Source organism: Babylonia areolata, chromosome 1, assembly GCF_041734735.1.
Source record: "Babylonia areolata isolate BAREFJ2019XMU chromosome 1, ASM4173473v1, whole genome shotgun sequence".
NCBI classification, from domain to species: Eukaryota; Metazoa; Mollusca; class Gastropoda; order Neogastropoda; family Buccinidae; genus Babylonia; species Babylonia areolata.
In genome coordinates this window covers 29895641-29912006 of record NC_134876.1, presented here as the reverse complement: position 1 = coordinate 29912006, position 16366 = coordinate 29895641, and the positions used below count along the sequence as shown (strand labels likewise).

General features: G+C 45.6%; 1 protein-coding gene across 1 annotated transcript; it reads right to left on the bottom strand.

Annotated features, from left to right (window-relative positions):
• Window positions 1-5788: 5788 nt before the first annotated feature.
• Window positions 5789-15160, bottom strand: LOC143291724 (uncharacterized). Its single transcript, XM_076601771.1, has 3 exons — window positions 14391-15160; window positions 11069-11258; window positions 5789-5925 (listed from the first exon to the last, which is right to left on the bottom strand). Exons 1-3 carry the CDS (start codon window positions 14394-14396, stop codon window positions 5789-5791), a joined length of 333 nt encoding a protein of 110 aa, XP_076457886.1. The 5' UTR covers window positions 14397-15160.
• Window positions 15161-16366: the final 1206 nt, after the last annotated feature.

Sequence of the window (16366 nt, the reverse complement as noted above, 5' to 3'; positions counted from 1 at the left end):
TATAGCGCGTTGGGTTACGCTAACAATTTCTAGCAGATCGCGTGGCGTATATGGAGTTGACCGAACGTAATGACGCCTCCTTGAGAAATTGAAACTGAAACTAAACATGTACATGTGTTGTTTAGTTTCTTCTTCTTCTTTCGTCGTCTTCTTCTTCTTCTTCTTCTCCTCCTCCTCCTCCTGCTCTTCCTCATCATCACCATCAAACATCACCATCATCTTCATTAGCAACATCGGCAGCAGCAACATCACAACCACCATTTTGAAATGATTTATTATCATCATTGTTATTATCTTCCTTATGATTATTACATCAGTGTATCACCATTCTTCTTCTTCATGTTCCTCATTATTGTCATCATCATATCAATATCATTAGGATTATTTCATAGATGTAATAATAACTGTTCTGTTGGTAACAGTGGTGTGGTGATGGCGGTAGTAGAGCGTGATAGCAGCAGCAGCAAAGAGGAACTCGACAACTACAGGAGCAGGACAAGTACAAGGAGGTAGCAACAGCAGCAACAATAACCATTAAATACCGCTGCTACTGCTACTACTACGACTACTACTACTGCTGCTGCTACTTCTAGTCGTCTACTACTACCGCTGCTGTTGCTGGTACAACCATTCCAGCTGCACCTACTGTACAGATGATGCCGCTACTCTTCCGCCATAACTACGATCATTACTTAATATCGTTATGCTGCTGCTGCTGTTGCTGCTGCGACTTCTGTTGCTACGAACACTGCTACTAACCAACCCAGCAAAGAGGTGCTCGACATGCTAATAGTTTCGGTTCATCCCGTGTTCGACATTCAAATCTTTTCAGTTTGCATGTGTTCGACATTGTGAACCTTAACGGGTCTATTTTGCTCCACATGCTATCTTTTCCGCACATCTGTGCTCGATGTAATACCAAACTGTGCTCGATAGAACCAAGCAATCTATGAGGGCCGTACAAATGTTCAGTACATGTGAACATTATGAGTACACCACACACTCTACTACACTACTACTCAACTACTAGCCTTTTCGTAAATCTGTTAAGTTGTGGCGGCTACCGACAAACACTCACACACACACACACACTACACACACACACACACACACACACAACTATTACTACTACTAACCTTTCGGTACATCTTCAAAGTTGTGGGGCTATTCACTCACTCAACTCACTCTCACACACACACACACACACACACACACACACACACACACACACACACACACAACTGTTACTACTACTAACCTTTTCGGTACATCTTCAAAGTTGTGGGGGCTATTCACTCACACACACACACACACACACACACACACACACACACACACTACTATTAGTACTACTGACCTTGTCGGTACATCTTCAAAGTTGGTGGCGGCTACCGACACACACACACACACACACACACACACAACACACACACACACTACTATTACTACTACTAACCTTTTCGGTACATCATTCAAAGTTGGTGGCGGCTACCGAACACGCACACACACACACACACACACACACACACACACACACACACAACTATTACTACTACTAACATTTTCGGTACATCTTCAAGTTGTGGGGGCCATTCACTCACACACACACACACACACACACACACACACACACACACACACACACACACACTACAACTACTAACCTTTTCGGTACATCTTCAAAGTTGTGGCGGCTACCGACAAACACACACACACACACACACACTACTATTACTACTACTGACCTTTTCGGTACATCTGTTAAGTTGTGGCGGCTACCGACACACACACACACACACTTACTAGTACTACTACTAACCTTTTCGGTACATCTTCAAAGTTGTGGCGGCTATCCACACACAAACACACACACACAACTACTACTACTAACCTTTTCGGTACATCTTCAAGTTGTGGGCGGGCTACCGACATACACGCGCGCGCGCGCGCGCACGCACACACACACACTACTATTACTACTACAAACCTTTTCGATACATCTTGAATAGTTGTGGCGGCAACCGACACACATACACACACACACATACACACACACACACACACACACCACAACAACAACAACAACAACTACTACTAACCTTTTCGGTACATCTTCAAAGTTGTGGCGCTACCGACACACACACACACACACTACTAAAATTACTGCTAACCTTTTCGGTTACATCGTCACAGTTTTGGCGGCTTTCGCCACGTGCTGTTTGGTTTCGTTGGCCCTGTTTCATGTTGGCGAAGTTGGTGCCTGGGCGATGTCTTTGCACAGCTCAGGGGACAGCTCCACTCCCAGGAACTCCGCCAGCCTCTGGATCGCCTTCTCTGATCCTGTTTGTGTATTTGTATTACTCTTTTGTCAAATCAGATTTCTCTGTGTGAAAATTTTCGGGCTGCTTTCCCCCAGGGAGAGCGCGTCGCTACACCGAAAGGGTTATTTTTCCTGTCTTTTAAAATAAAAAATCTTTTTCTCATCGAAGGATTTTTTTTCGTGCAGAATTGTTGCCAGGGACAACTCTTTTGTTGCCGTCGGTTCTTTTACGTGCACTAAACTCTCTCTCTCTCTCTCTCTCGCTCTGTGTGTGTGTGTGTGTGTGTGTGTGTGTGTTGTGTGTGTGTGTGTGTGTGTGTGTGTCCACATGTGATTTACTGGCCGTCACGTCACGACATCACGATCTCAACAACATCGGTCATGCCATCCAAACAGATAGCGTCTTATGTCTGTCGGTCGTTTCTTCAGCTGGGCACTCTACGTCACCACACCCCACTCCCAGACACAGTTTCAAATGATAAAATAAACAAGAGGGTAAGTTATAGATAACCCATAACCATTGAGAAAATTTAGAAAAAATAAGTAATAATTATACAATTTGTTTCTTGTAAAAAAAATCAAAAAAGGAAGAAAAAAAAAAAAAGACTACGAAACGAAAAGGATATAACAGGAAAAGAAGTCTTCAGACTGTGAAAACGTGACAAAGTTACACACATCCACAGTCCCCACCCCCCACCTCCATGCCACACAGAAAGCTTCCTGTCCAGAACACAGAGAGAAGAGAGAAAGTAACAAAGGTGATAGGGATGATCTACAAACCTTCCTGGACACCCCCCTTCAGAACACTCAATTTCCTTATGGTCCGAACAGAACGCTCGTTTCATAGCAATTGGTTGAAAGATTAAATGTCCCTTCGCTTTTCATGGCCGTGTCTGCTGTGTCTGAGGCACGGCATGGGAAGGCCGTTTAACTCTCTCCATACGAACGGCGAAAGAGACGACGGTTAACAGCGTTTCACCCCTATTACCACCATCAAAATATTGCAAGCGAAGGCTCTTATACTGAAGAGGTGAATGTTGACAAAGAATACCACAATCCTGACGACGGAAGCTAAAGGTTGGGTCATTGAGACACCCACTGGACATCCGAGGGGTCTGTGTAGAGGAGAAGAGAGGACTGGCCGTACTGAGTGAGTTAAACCTCTCCCAACCAGTCTGGTACCCACTGACACCTGGGTGGAGTGAGGAAGATTGGAGGAAAGTGGGCAGATGAGTGAATCGTTCCGCGTTAATCTAAGTGGTTAAAGATTAAAGGTCACAGTTGCCATAGCCTTTCACGGACATCGAGGCAGTGAATTAAGGTCTACTGTTTCCAGGGCTCAAACATAGGAAGGCTGGGCCAAGTCCTCTCCTTCCGCCGTTTTTTTTTACCTGCCACAACCAAAGTCAGGTAGGTACCCGTTCACACGTGCTAGAGTAAGGAATTTCGGAGTAATGTTGCCTTCCCCGATGACACAACACCATGCCGAAAATGGGTCTCGAACTCTGGTGAATACTGGCTCAGAAGTCCAACGCCTTACTGACATTGCCACGGCGCCTCCTGAACTAAGTGGTGTACAGGGAGACATGGAGTCAGTGACCAGCAGCAAAGGCACTAAGCAAATACGTGCAGAGAATAACTGAGGCAACAAAGTTTGTTTGTGTTTTTTTTAAATAACATTTTTATTCCAGTTTACCATTTAATGAATGCATACATACATACAGGCGGACATACAAAAATTGTATTTGTAATTATCAATAATATTATTTGTTATTATACATTATTAAACTATAAAGCAGGAAAACAACAACACAACATTGTTTTTATACAGAAAAAAAAACAGAAATAAAGTCATATGCACTGCATAAAAAAAGTAAATAAATGAAAGAAATTTTTTTTAAAAAAGAATAAACGTTACATTCGTGGTTGTCATTCCTCCTCCTCCTCGTTGCCGTCCATCATTTTTATGTATGGGTACCCATTTTCTAGAAAATGCTATGGACATCATTTCCATCGAGTGTATATATTTTTCGGTTTTGTATATGTTTCTTAGGTCTGTAAGGAAGTACTTTATACATGGTTTTGATTTTATTTATTCGGCATTTATAGATGAAATGTTCGCCACTAGAATGATATAGTCAAATATTTCATCTGTTTTTTGTAATTTATCATTTCCAAAATAGAGACAACAAAGTTTACCTCCTTTGTGTCCTCGAAGGACATGGTGAAGAAAGGGACGTCAGGGTTGTTTTTTCTGTATTCATCCATGTCCTTGAGGTATTCGAAGTAATTACTCCCTGGAACTGAAAGCAAAAGTTTCACAACCACAGTGAGCACACCCATCTCAATACAAAGACAAACCTTTCTTTCGTTTAGTTATGTTTGGCCCAGAATTGGGGACGTATTTGGGACGTATCCCCCCCCCCCGCCCCATATTTCAATGATGATGAACGATGATGGATTGATGAAGATGCTACTGTTGTGGTCCATTTATGTCTGGGACAACTTGACAAGGCGGTGCTCTCATGATATTACCCCGGCGTCAACCTGATAAGACATATTTGAACATAGCAATCTTTGGAAGAGGGATGTTCTCTTGTGGACACTGCGAACTGATTTACTTTCGAATTTGCTTCCAAATGAAGAGGGGCACGAACCAGACATTATTTTCATACATAAATATCACTTTGATAAGAGTGAGTTTCCATTTTCAGAGATAGAGATTTAGTTTTCTATTGGTCGGAAAGGGTTTTAATGACGAGGATTTGAGAAGAATCGAGTTTAATGCTCGTCTATGGAGACTGAGCAACCGTTTTCAAAGAGTTTTAACTATCAGAGTCCCAGATTGTAGAGGCATAATCCACAATAGGACCATATTTTAGTGATAGTCTACTTTTCGATGATTTTGTCACTGATAAATAGAGGTGGACAACAGCGTGAGAGATCACAGTGTTTTTTTTGAGACACAGAGAGTGAAGAGGAAAGGTCACTCTATTCTTCATTCTTTTTTCGGTTCAGATTCTGAAATAGAAAAATAGAAGAATCAAACAATCCAACAAACAACAAAAAAACAACAACAAAGACAAACAAAACAAAAAACAACAACAACACAAAAAAAGGGAGGAAAGGAAAGAATGAAAGAAAGAAAGAAGTCACAGTCACAACACACAGACCGGCCACAAAGACTAGTTGAAAGCAAGCAAGCAAGCATGCAAGCACACCGGTCAGTCCAAAGCAAATTCCAAACTCTCCTCTCTCCAGAACAAAATGTGAATGTTCTCGGCTTACCGTCAGGATTAGCCATCATGCGTTCGACGTCTTCAAAAGTGATGTCCTTCAGGGGTGGCATCTGACGAAAATGGAAATACGCTGAGACCACCAGGTCCTTGATGTTGCGATAGACGTGGAATGACCTTGACCTTTTCTCCTTGATCTGCTGGGCAGGAGGCGGAAGGGGAGGTGGGGAGTTCAGGATCCTTGTGACGACTGGGATTCCAGTTTTTCGACCTCGGTAGCTTCCATCATGGCGAATTCTTTGGAGCGTTTCTCGTACTCCGCTTTGCCGGAGAGCAGCATAGAAGCGACCTCCCATATCCAGTGAGTTCCTGGAGTACAAAAAAAAAAAAAAAAAATCCGAGAGAATAATGTTTCTCTTAAGCATTGTCATTGCACGATTTTGAGACACCAACGACAATTAAATAAAATGTTACGGCAGGCATGGTGTGTGTGTGTGTGTGTGGTGTGTGTGTGTGTGTTTGTGTGTGCGCGCGCGCGCGCGCGTTTCTATGTCTGTATTTATGTCTGTGTATGGGTGGGAGAGGTGTGCTGAACAAAGACATGACAAATTACCGCCTCTATGCTTATATTATGATTATTATTATTATTATTATTATTATTATATTATTATTATTTTTAAAACAGATTTGTTTTCTTCAAATAATTGAGGAGATCGAATAAACCACGCATTTTCCTTAGATGGAAACAGCATGCCGCCCCGTATCTTCATGACAACACGGAGAGATGGCGGTAGACACACGGATTCAGATTCTCTACTAGCCAGTGAATGTACAATAAAGGAATCTGTGCAATCACTCGGTGGTGTGTCCATCGAGATCGATGATGACCATCGTTGTCATCCAGCTGGGGGATGGGGGGAGGGTGGTAGTGGGGTGGGGGGGAGGATGCTCATGAATCTATCTGTGAATGCGCAGATGGCTGAATAGTCCAATCTGCGCAAGAAATGTTCGCTGACAGTTGGGGCAGACAAAGACAGGCATACCATTGTCAGGGAGCTTGTTTGCCCGTGACTTTCTGGCCTGCCTCTTCTGAACAGCTGCAGAAGTCCTGTTGGCCTCGCACAACTTGGCACCTTTGTGCACAGCAGCGCGCCATTTGTCACGGTCCACTGCAGATTCCTCCCAGGAGTCAGGGTTGATATCAAACGCTTTCAGAGAGACTTTCAGAGTATCTCTGAAGCGCTTCTTCTGACCTCCGTGTGATCTCTTCCCTTGTTGCAGCTCGCCATAGAAGAGCCTTTTGGGCAGCCGATGGTCTGGCATGCGCGCCACGTGTCCAGCCCAGCGAAGCTGGGACTGCATCAGGATGGTGAAGATGCTGGGAAGGGTGGCTTTTGCGAGCACCTCTGTGTCTGGGGTCTTGTCTTGCCACTGATGTTCAGTAGCTTCCTGAGGCATGTTGTGTGGAAGTGGTTCAGCTTCTTGGCATGTCGTTGGTACACTGTCCAAGTTTCGCAGGCGTACAGTAGTGTGGGGAGAACTACTGCTCTGTAGACCTTTAGCTTGGTCTCAAGACTAATGCCTCTTCTGTTCCAGACATTTGCATTGAGGTCTACCAAAAGTTGCGCTTGCTCTTGCAATCCTGACGTTCACTTCATCGTCGATGGTCGCATTTCGTGACAGTGTGCTGCCAAGGTATGTGAACCGCTCCACCGCACTGAGTCTCTGACCGTTGACTGTGATGTTGGGCTCAACGTCTGGTTTCCCTGGGGCTGGCTGATGGAGAACTTCAGTTTTCCTCGTGCTGATGGTAAGGCCGAAGTTCCTGCTGGCAGTGGCAAACTTGTCAACGCTGAGTTGCATGTCAGCTTCAGATCCAGCGTTGAGGGCACAATCATCAGCAAACAAAAAGTCTCTGATGATGTCTGTCATGACCTTCGTTTTTGCTTGAAGCCGTCTGAGGTTAAACAACTTGCCATCTGTTCGGTACTTTAGGCCGATTCCAACATCGCCATCTCTGAAGGCATCAGTAAGCATTGCAGAGAACATGAGGCTGAACAGTGCGGGAGCCAGGACGCAGCCTTGCTTGACACCATTTGTGACAGCAAAAGGAGCAGATGTTTCGCCATTGTCCTGGACTCGAGCCTGCATGCCTTCATGGAATTGGCTGACCGAGGAAATAAATTTCCGAGGGCATCCGTACTTGGCCATGATCTTCCACAGTCCCTCTCTACTCACGGTGTCGAAGGCCTTAGTGAGGTCGACATAGGTGGAGAACAGATCAGCATTTTGCTCCTGACATTTCTCTTGCAGCTGCCTTGCAGCAAACACCATGTCGGTGGTTCCGCGCTCTTTCCGGAATCCACATTGGCTCTCAGGCAAATGACCTTGGTCAAGGTGTGCTGTGAGGCGGTATAGTAGGATCCTGGCAAGTATCTTGCCTGCGATGGAGAGCAAGGAAATGCCCCGATGGTTATCACAGGCTTGCCGGTTCCCCTTTCGCTTGTACAAGTGAATGATAGATGCATCTTTGAAATCCTGGGGATCGTCTCTTCTTTCCACATGAGTGAGTACAGCTGATGGTGCTTCTCAGTCAGCACAGTGCCTCCGTCCTTGTAGACCTCTGCTGGTATGGAGTCTGAGCCAGGTGCTTTGTCACTGGGTAGCAGACGGATTGCTTTCTGGGTCTCAAGAGGTGTTGGCGGATCGTCCAGTGCTTCGTTGATGGGGGACTTGTGGGAGACGGTCTATGGTTTCATCATTTATGGAGGAAGGGCGATTTAAGACACTGTTGAAGTGCTCAGCCCAGCGTTCAAGAATTTTCTCCTTCTCGGTGATCAAGGTATTCCCATCTGCACTGAGGAGGGGGATGATCCTGAGGATGTGGGGCCCTAGACTTCTTTTAAGGCATCATAGAACCTCTTCAAATCGTGCCTGTCAGCATATCCCTGGATCTCATCAGCTTTGTCACTCAGCCACTTATCCTGCATCTGGTGTAACTTTTGCTGAACAGTCCTGCGGATGGCATCGTACGCATTCTTTTTTGATGTGGACTTTGGGTGCTCAGGTAGGCTTGATGCAGACGGCGTTTCTCATCCAGAAGCTGCTTGATTTCATCACAGTTTTCATCAAACCAGTCTTTGTGCTTTCTGGTCATGGGTCCCAGGGTCTCTGAAGCTGTACTATAGATCAGCTCACGCAGGGTCTTCCAGTCAGACTCCACATTCTAGTTGTCCAGAGAGGCGGATTCCAGACGATCTTCCAGCTCCACAAAGGACTGTTTGATGGTGATGTTTTTCAGCTTAGCGATGTTGAGCCGTTTTGGAGCCTTCTGGCCTTGGGGGCGTCTCTTGGGCTGGATTCGAATATTCACTATAATTCAGCTTCGAGACTACAAGGCAATGGTCTGTCCAACACTCGGCGCCGCACATGGTCTTTGTCACACGTACATCTTGCCTATCCCTTTTCCTGACGATGACATAATCGATGAGATGCCAATGCTTTGAGCGAGGGTGCATCCATGACGTCCTGTTACGGGTAGGGAGGCAGAAAACTGTGTTGGTTATCAGCAGTTCGTGCTCTGCACAGGTCTGAAGCAAAAGCAATCCATTTGGGTTGCAGTGGCCCACAACATGCTTTCCAATCACTCCATCCCAGGAGATGTAGTCAGAGCCAACTCTAGCACTTAAGTCCCCAAGAATGATGAGCTTGTCTGCTTTAGGGATAGCAGCAATGACAGAGTGAAGGTCCTCGTAGAACTTCGCCTTCACTCATCCGGGTTGGTCATGGTTGGGGCGTAGGCACTGACAATGGTGAGGTGCTTCTGGCCAGATGCCAGTGGGAGTTTCATGGTCATAAGCCTATCACTGACTCCCTTTGGGATTCCAGCTAGCTTGCTGACAAGTGCTGTTTTTACTGCAAAACCAACGCCAGCCTCACGTCGATCTTCGCTTCCTCGTCCACTCCAGAAGAAGGTGTAACCAGATCCCCGTTCACAGAGCTCGCCTTCGCCTGCAAGCCGAGTCTCACTCAGGGCTGCGATGTCAATGTTGTATCTGGCGAGTTCAGATGCAACTAGTGCCGTTCTCCTTTGGGGTCTGTCCGCGTTATCTCTGTCCAGGAGAGTCCTTATGTTCCAAGCACCAATGGTGAGAGGAACGATCCTTGTTTTTTCTTTTCTTTCTTGTTGTTTCGACCGCTGATCTAGGGTCCCGCCAGCCGCGGTATGCTGGCCAGGGTGATATGGAGCAGGCAATTTTTAGGGCACCTTTTCTAGCCCCTTCCTCATGCCAGGGAGGTGAGCAGTGCATTCCTAAAGAGGGCTGTTCAGACGCTCAGACGGCTGCCGAGCTCCATCGCTGCTCCTGTCGACGAAGAACGACTCTATGGCCTGAGCCGCCTGCGTGCAGGTCTGCGGCTGCGACTGCCAGTGTACCCACACCTGTCGTTTCGTCGCTCGCCTGTCGCCACAGGACTTGGGGGTGATGAAATGATGAAGGATGAAAGGTCATTTTGGATGACTGATGACTTGCGCGATGAGTTTGTTTAAAGTGAAGAGAGATTGCGCAACGTCGACCTCACTCTCTCGTCCGGGTCCACCAATTTCCAGTGGCAAGACTAAGTCGAGACGACTGGAGGATGAGCACGGATGCAGTGGATGACCAAGATATCCTTTCGGTGTCTCATCTTGCTCTCTGCACTCCACAGAGCGTTGCTGTAACCGCCTTCCTCTCCGTTGAACCGATAGGTTTCTTCCGCAGATTCTGCCGGATCCAGACTTTGCATGCATGGGTAGACACACCCCGGGGGCCAACTGCGTGTGGCATGCACACAGCACGGTGGAGCTAGATGGCCGTCGGTGGCTCTCCTGAGCCAACGCCCTTTTATGGATCTCCATAAGGGTGTCTAGCCACCCACCTCACCAGTCCCGGAAGGGAGCGGTGGGAGTGCCGGTTTAGTCGCCGGCAACCCGACCCTGAACAGGTTGTATTGGATTACAGGTTACCAGTAGCAGATCTAATGACCAGTAAACGCGCGATGGACACACAATATTGTATTGTATTGTACTGTATTGTATTGTATTGTATTGTATTGTGTTGTAGTACTCTTTTTTGTCACAACAGATTTCTCTGTGTGAAATTCGGGCCGCTCTCCCCACGGAGAGCGCGTCGCTACACTGAGAATGTCACCCTTTTTTCCCCCTGCCTACAGTTTTTTAAAATTTGTTTTCCTATCGAAGTGGATTTTTCTACATAATTTTGCCAGGGACAACCCTTTTGTTGCCGTGGGTTCTTTTACGTGCGCTAAGTGCATGCTGCCAAACGGGACATCGGTCCATCGTCTCATCCGAATAACCAGCGTTCAGTCCACCACTCAAGGTTTAATGGAGGGGGAGAAAATGCTGGCGACTGTGCCGGGATTCGAACCAGTGCGCTCAGATTCTCTTGCTTCATATGCGGACGCGTTACCTCTAGGCCATCACTCCACACACACACACACACACACATCTTACCTGACTTGGCAAAAGCCATCAACATGATGTCATCAGAGTTCAGCTCCATCGTTTTCAGGCGGGCCACATGCTCCTCCATAGGTCGCTTGCACAGAGGCTCGAAGAGTGCAGGGATTTTCACCCCCTCCACCACGCGGAAGGGAGAGTCGGGCATTTTCTCGGCATGTTCTTGTTTGCCTTCAGCTTTGGACTGTGTCAACAGAACCGGATCAGAATGTACAGAGAGCTAAACTGACTGCTTGACTGTTTGAACCTTAGGTTTTAAGTTGGCTAAGGTCAGAGTGGGATAAGTTAAAATCTCAGCTGGGTTTTCCTGTTAATTGCTGTTCAATGAAATCATCGATTTCGCCGACTAAAGGTAATAATACAACCCCGGGTTAGATGATGATGATGATGATGATGATGTGTGATGATGATAATGATGTGTGATGATGATAATGATGTGGATACCTATACAGCGCCTGTCTTCGGTTGGACACCAAGTTCTAAATGCTTTACAAACACGACGTTGTTTGCACAACAGGCTGCATACCTGCCTGACGGCTGCCATCTACGCGCTCATTATTTGTGTGTGTGTGTGTGTGTGTGTGTGTGTGTGTGTGTGTGTGTGTGTGTGTGCGAGGCCTGGTGGTGGGAACACAATTGGGCAGAGGGTGAAGAATGGTGTGTGTATGTGTGTGTGCGCGTGTGTGCGCATGTGTGTGTGTGTGGTGGGGAAAGATACAGAGGACTGGAAAAGTAAAACATTATAAAGGGAGACATAGGCATATGGAAGGAAACGTTAACATCAAACAAATATAACAACTATAACAAATGTCTTACTGGACAATGCAACAAACCTTCTGCAATAGCAGATAGCGTTTTTAAATTGTCAAGTTCACAAGAATTTACCGAGAAGTTTGGTAAAAACGATTTCAGACTCTGACAACCAAAGAGTACGTGTTTCGTGTTTGCTAGAAATAGATTCTCCACATATGCATTTAACATCTTTGCTGAACTGTGTTATAAAAGCGTTCAGCTTTATCCTGTTCGATAAAGCCTGAATTTGCCTTAATCTGATTAAATTACTGAATGTATTTGATTGATTGATAGATTCTGGTTGTTGAATATTATTTATACTTTTATTTAAAACTTTTCCATTTTGCTGGTATACTTCCCTGACTTTGCTCCACGTTACTTTTTCTAGTAAGCGGTACCCCTCTTGTACAGACAAAGGTACATAAAGGTCTGTGGTTCCCTGTTGGTGTTTTGCACCTTTTCTTGCAGCCCTGTCAGCCCATTCATTATACAGGAGACCAAGGTGAGAAGGAACCCAACAAAAAGTTATATGCGTTCCTCCCAAGTTCAAAAGATGCCGTACAATGTGACTGATTTCTATTATTATTTTGGACTCATTCTTACAATTTGATGAGTTTAAAGCATACAACACAGATTTAGAATCAACACAGATTAAGACTTGTGTGTATGTATAATGCGTGTGTTCGTTCTTTTGCTTAACGTCTATCCACATATGTGATTTTAGACGAAAATCCATTATCTCTCCCATATAGACGGGTGCAATAGCCGAATGGTGAAAGCGCTGGACTTTCAATCTGAGGGTCCTGGGTTCGAATCTCGGTGCACCTGGTGGGTAAAGGGTGGAGATTTTTCCGATCTCCCAGGTCAACATATGTGCAGACCTGCTAGTGCCTGAACCCCCTTCGTGTGTATGCGCACGCAGAAGATCAAATACGCACGTTAAAGATCCTGTAATCCATGTCAGCGTTCAGTGGGTTATGGAAACAAGAATATACCCAGCATGCACACCCCCGAAAACGGAGTATGGCTGCCTACATGGCGGGGTAAATAAAAAATAAAAAAAAAACGGTCATACACGTAAAATGTTACGTCTTTCTGAGTGTGTATGTGTGTGCGTCTGAAATCTGATTGAATGACACAGGAAACGAATGATGAGCGCCCGGCCAGTGGCAGCCGTCAGTCGGCTCTACCCAGGTAGGCAGCCTGTGGTGCAAATGTCCCCGTATATGTAAAGCGCTTAGAGCTTGGTCTCTGAACGAGGATAGGCGCTATAGAAGTATCCACATCAATCAATCCCACCCATGCCTTAAATCATCACTATTTTCCCTGTTCCTCTCTCCTCAATTAGCATTATGAACTAATTAGTCAACCATTAAAATCACAACAAAGAGCCAATTGGGCTCCAAAATTAAACTCTGAACTATTTCAAATACATGTTGATTATCATATCGCTACATTAGAGCCACACCAGTTTACCTCCAAAATGGTGGATTAAGGAAATGCCCACTTGAAGTTTTTAAATGATGGCAGAAATCACACGAGTGCTTCTACAATGACAAAACCCACAGTGGTTCAAGTTCCGGTAGTAATGTACAAGTACTGTTAGCAGCATCAAACCATACTGAATAGAAAATACAAAAAACACGGGTCTATAAATAATAGTCATTCCTCGCATGAAAACTGCCTTGCTATGGCTGTTCATAATTTGAGGGCAAACCAGCCTTTCTATATATAGTAAGCCCGCTGTAGCATGAACTTTATCTGACCTTCCTCCACAGCAGCACAAGCGGCCACTGTGTACCCTCCTTTTAAACAGCTGTGGCACATACACAGTCCATCTGATGTCTAGCTGTGCTGGTTTGGCAGGAATGGAAACAAGCTTCCTGCCTGAAAGCTTGGGTTACCGTTGAGCAGCTTCGTTTAACACAAGTCTGCCACAGAGATGCGTGCATCGTTCGGCAGTGTGTGTGTGTGTGTGTGTGTGTGTGTGTGTGTTTCTGTGTGCGTACGTGTGTGAGAGGAAAAAAAAAGGTGGCACTGCAGCGCGGCGATATGCTCTCCCCATAGAGTGCATCCCGAATTTCATACATAGACATCTATTTTTAGAATACCAACAACACTGAATATTTTATTAGTTGATACGAAAAGGCACGCACAGACCCGTACGAACACACACACACACACACATACACGCACGCACACACACACACACACGCGCGCGCGCGCACAAATACACACACACACACACACCAACTGACACACTGACACACACACACACAAGCGCGCGCGCGCTCAGTCGCGTGCGTCGCGGCACATAACCTCTCTCCCGGCCTCCCACATCACAGCAGACTACCGTGTTCTCCCCAGAACACAGTTATTCCGAGACTGATTTCTACTGGACCAACATTGCTTATCACCCAGTTCTTTTCACCATGGCAACATCCGATCTTTTAAGCTACACACACACACACGCTTCCCTGTAGCCAATGTGAGTGTGGATTTTTCTTTACAAAAAAGTACTCACCTCCATTTTTCGTCTTCTGCTGCTTCGTTTTCTTGGACTTTCAGTGCACAAAATATGTGACGGCGACTTTAATTAAACTCACTGGTAACTATCACTTGAAAAATCAACTGCCACGGCCTGAACTTTGCTACGACTCTCAGTCAAACAAACCAAGAACACACTGAGCACAGAAAATGAAACAAAACTAACACGCCCACATAAAAGGAACAGCTCGGCCGGCTGACAAAGCGTCGACCAAACAGAAGAGCTCAAGATGTGTAGTGTGACCCGGCAGGCGCCCAGTGCTGCTTTTAAAACAGGCTGGTTAAAGGACATCAGTACTCAAGAAAAGGTCCATCCGTACGGCTAAGTGATAACATTTCCGGTGAAAAAGTGTAACTGTCGGTTTTAGCTGCTCTCGTGACCCCCCGACCCCAACCAGCCCCCTGCTCTCATTGATAAATAACGCTATGTTTCCCCTTGTGACGCTCGACACTACCACTGAGCAAAGCAGGTGTGTACTGTCGTAAGCCTTTTCCGCTGTGGATTGAAATCGCCGCAGGGCTATAACACGTCAAGTCATTTTGTCGTGAGTTGTAGCGGCTCACGGCGATGCGTACAGCTGCTAATTCTCTACCCAGCAGTTGCGCTGAAGAAGCCGGCCGGATCGCCGACGAAAGCTACGCAAGTGAGTCAGTAGCCTTCTTTGACTGAGAGATCGGTTTAACTTGGTAGTCATTACGAAAATTCTAGAAACTCCACACAAAAAATTACTCCGTTCAGGAATGAAGAGTGTGTCACAACCAGCGTGTACGCTGAATGGCACAGCATTTTCGAACAGTAAAACTGGAAAAAAAGCAAACGAGCTCGTGGAAACGAGCACACACGCACCCTCCACGCCCCTCAATAGCCCTCCCTCCCTCTCCACCCCCCCCCCCCCCACAACAGCACACATAGCAGAACATAAGAGTACAACACACACAACATACCACACACACACACACACACACAGCGAGTCTTTGTTTATATCTGTCAGTGTCAGCGTCGTAGAACTGCCGGTACTAGAAATGCTCTAAAAGTGAAAGGTTGTAACATTGTAAAAATGGATAGAGATGAAGAAACTGAAGAAAAAAACCCACAAAAAACCCAGCAACCAACAAAACAAGTACCATTTTAACTGACGCAAGAAGCAGGCTGGTTGACTGAATGAGTCAGACTGCTGACGGACTCAGAGGTGATAATTATGAGTTAAAAAAACACAAAAAAACAGCAACCAACAAAACAAGTACCATTTCAACTGATGCAAGAGGCAGGCTGGTTGAATCAGACTGCTGACGGACTCAGAGGTGATAATTATGAGTTAAGGTGCGGAGTACTCGTGAACTGTCATCAGTGGGTCCAAAAATAGAACACACTGAAGCGCGCGTGAGGCCAGGAGTGACGATCATGTGATGGTGGATATTTGTGGTTCGTCGTCAATCGCGCTGGGACTGACGAAAGACTATAATTATACTAGTTGTCTCTTTCTAGTTAACAATTCAAGGCCTGAACACACACACACAAACACACACACACACACACACACTCTCTCTCTCTCTCTCTCTCTCACACAGCGAGTGTTGGGTTGTTGTTTTTTTCCGAAGGTCTAGCATCTCGTGTTTTTTCTTTCTTTCAAAAGCAATTGTGAGGTAGGTATTATATCGTGATTTGGTGTCATTGCTTTCCTGCATTATATTTCAGGCATAAGCTGAATGTCATCAGTATAAACGTTTCCGGTGGAAACTGATGGAACTGTAGCTTTTGTAAATATATATAAATATATATTTATATATATATATATGTATACATGCACACAGAAATCAGCTGTCTACATTCTTAGATGACAGAGTGCAGGAAAGCGTGTTCACAGCGGCAAATTCATACTCTGATCGAGGGCATGACACCGTTAAATCATTTTATTTTCATGTATATCAATTACTCAAGACATATTTAAGTTT

Coding starts and splice junctions, on each gene's coding strand:
- LOC143291724 (XM_076601771.1), bottom strand. Junction 5,926..11,068: donor GATGGCTTTTGCCAAGTCAG/GTAAGATGTGTG, acceptor TTTGTACTCCAG/GAACTCACTGGATATGGGAG.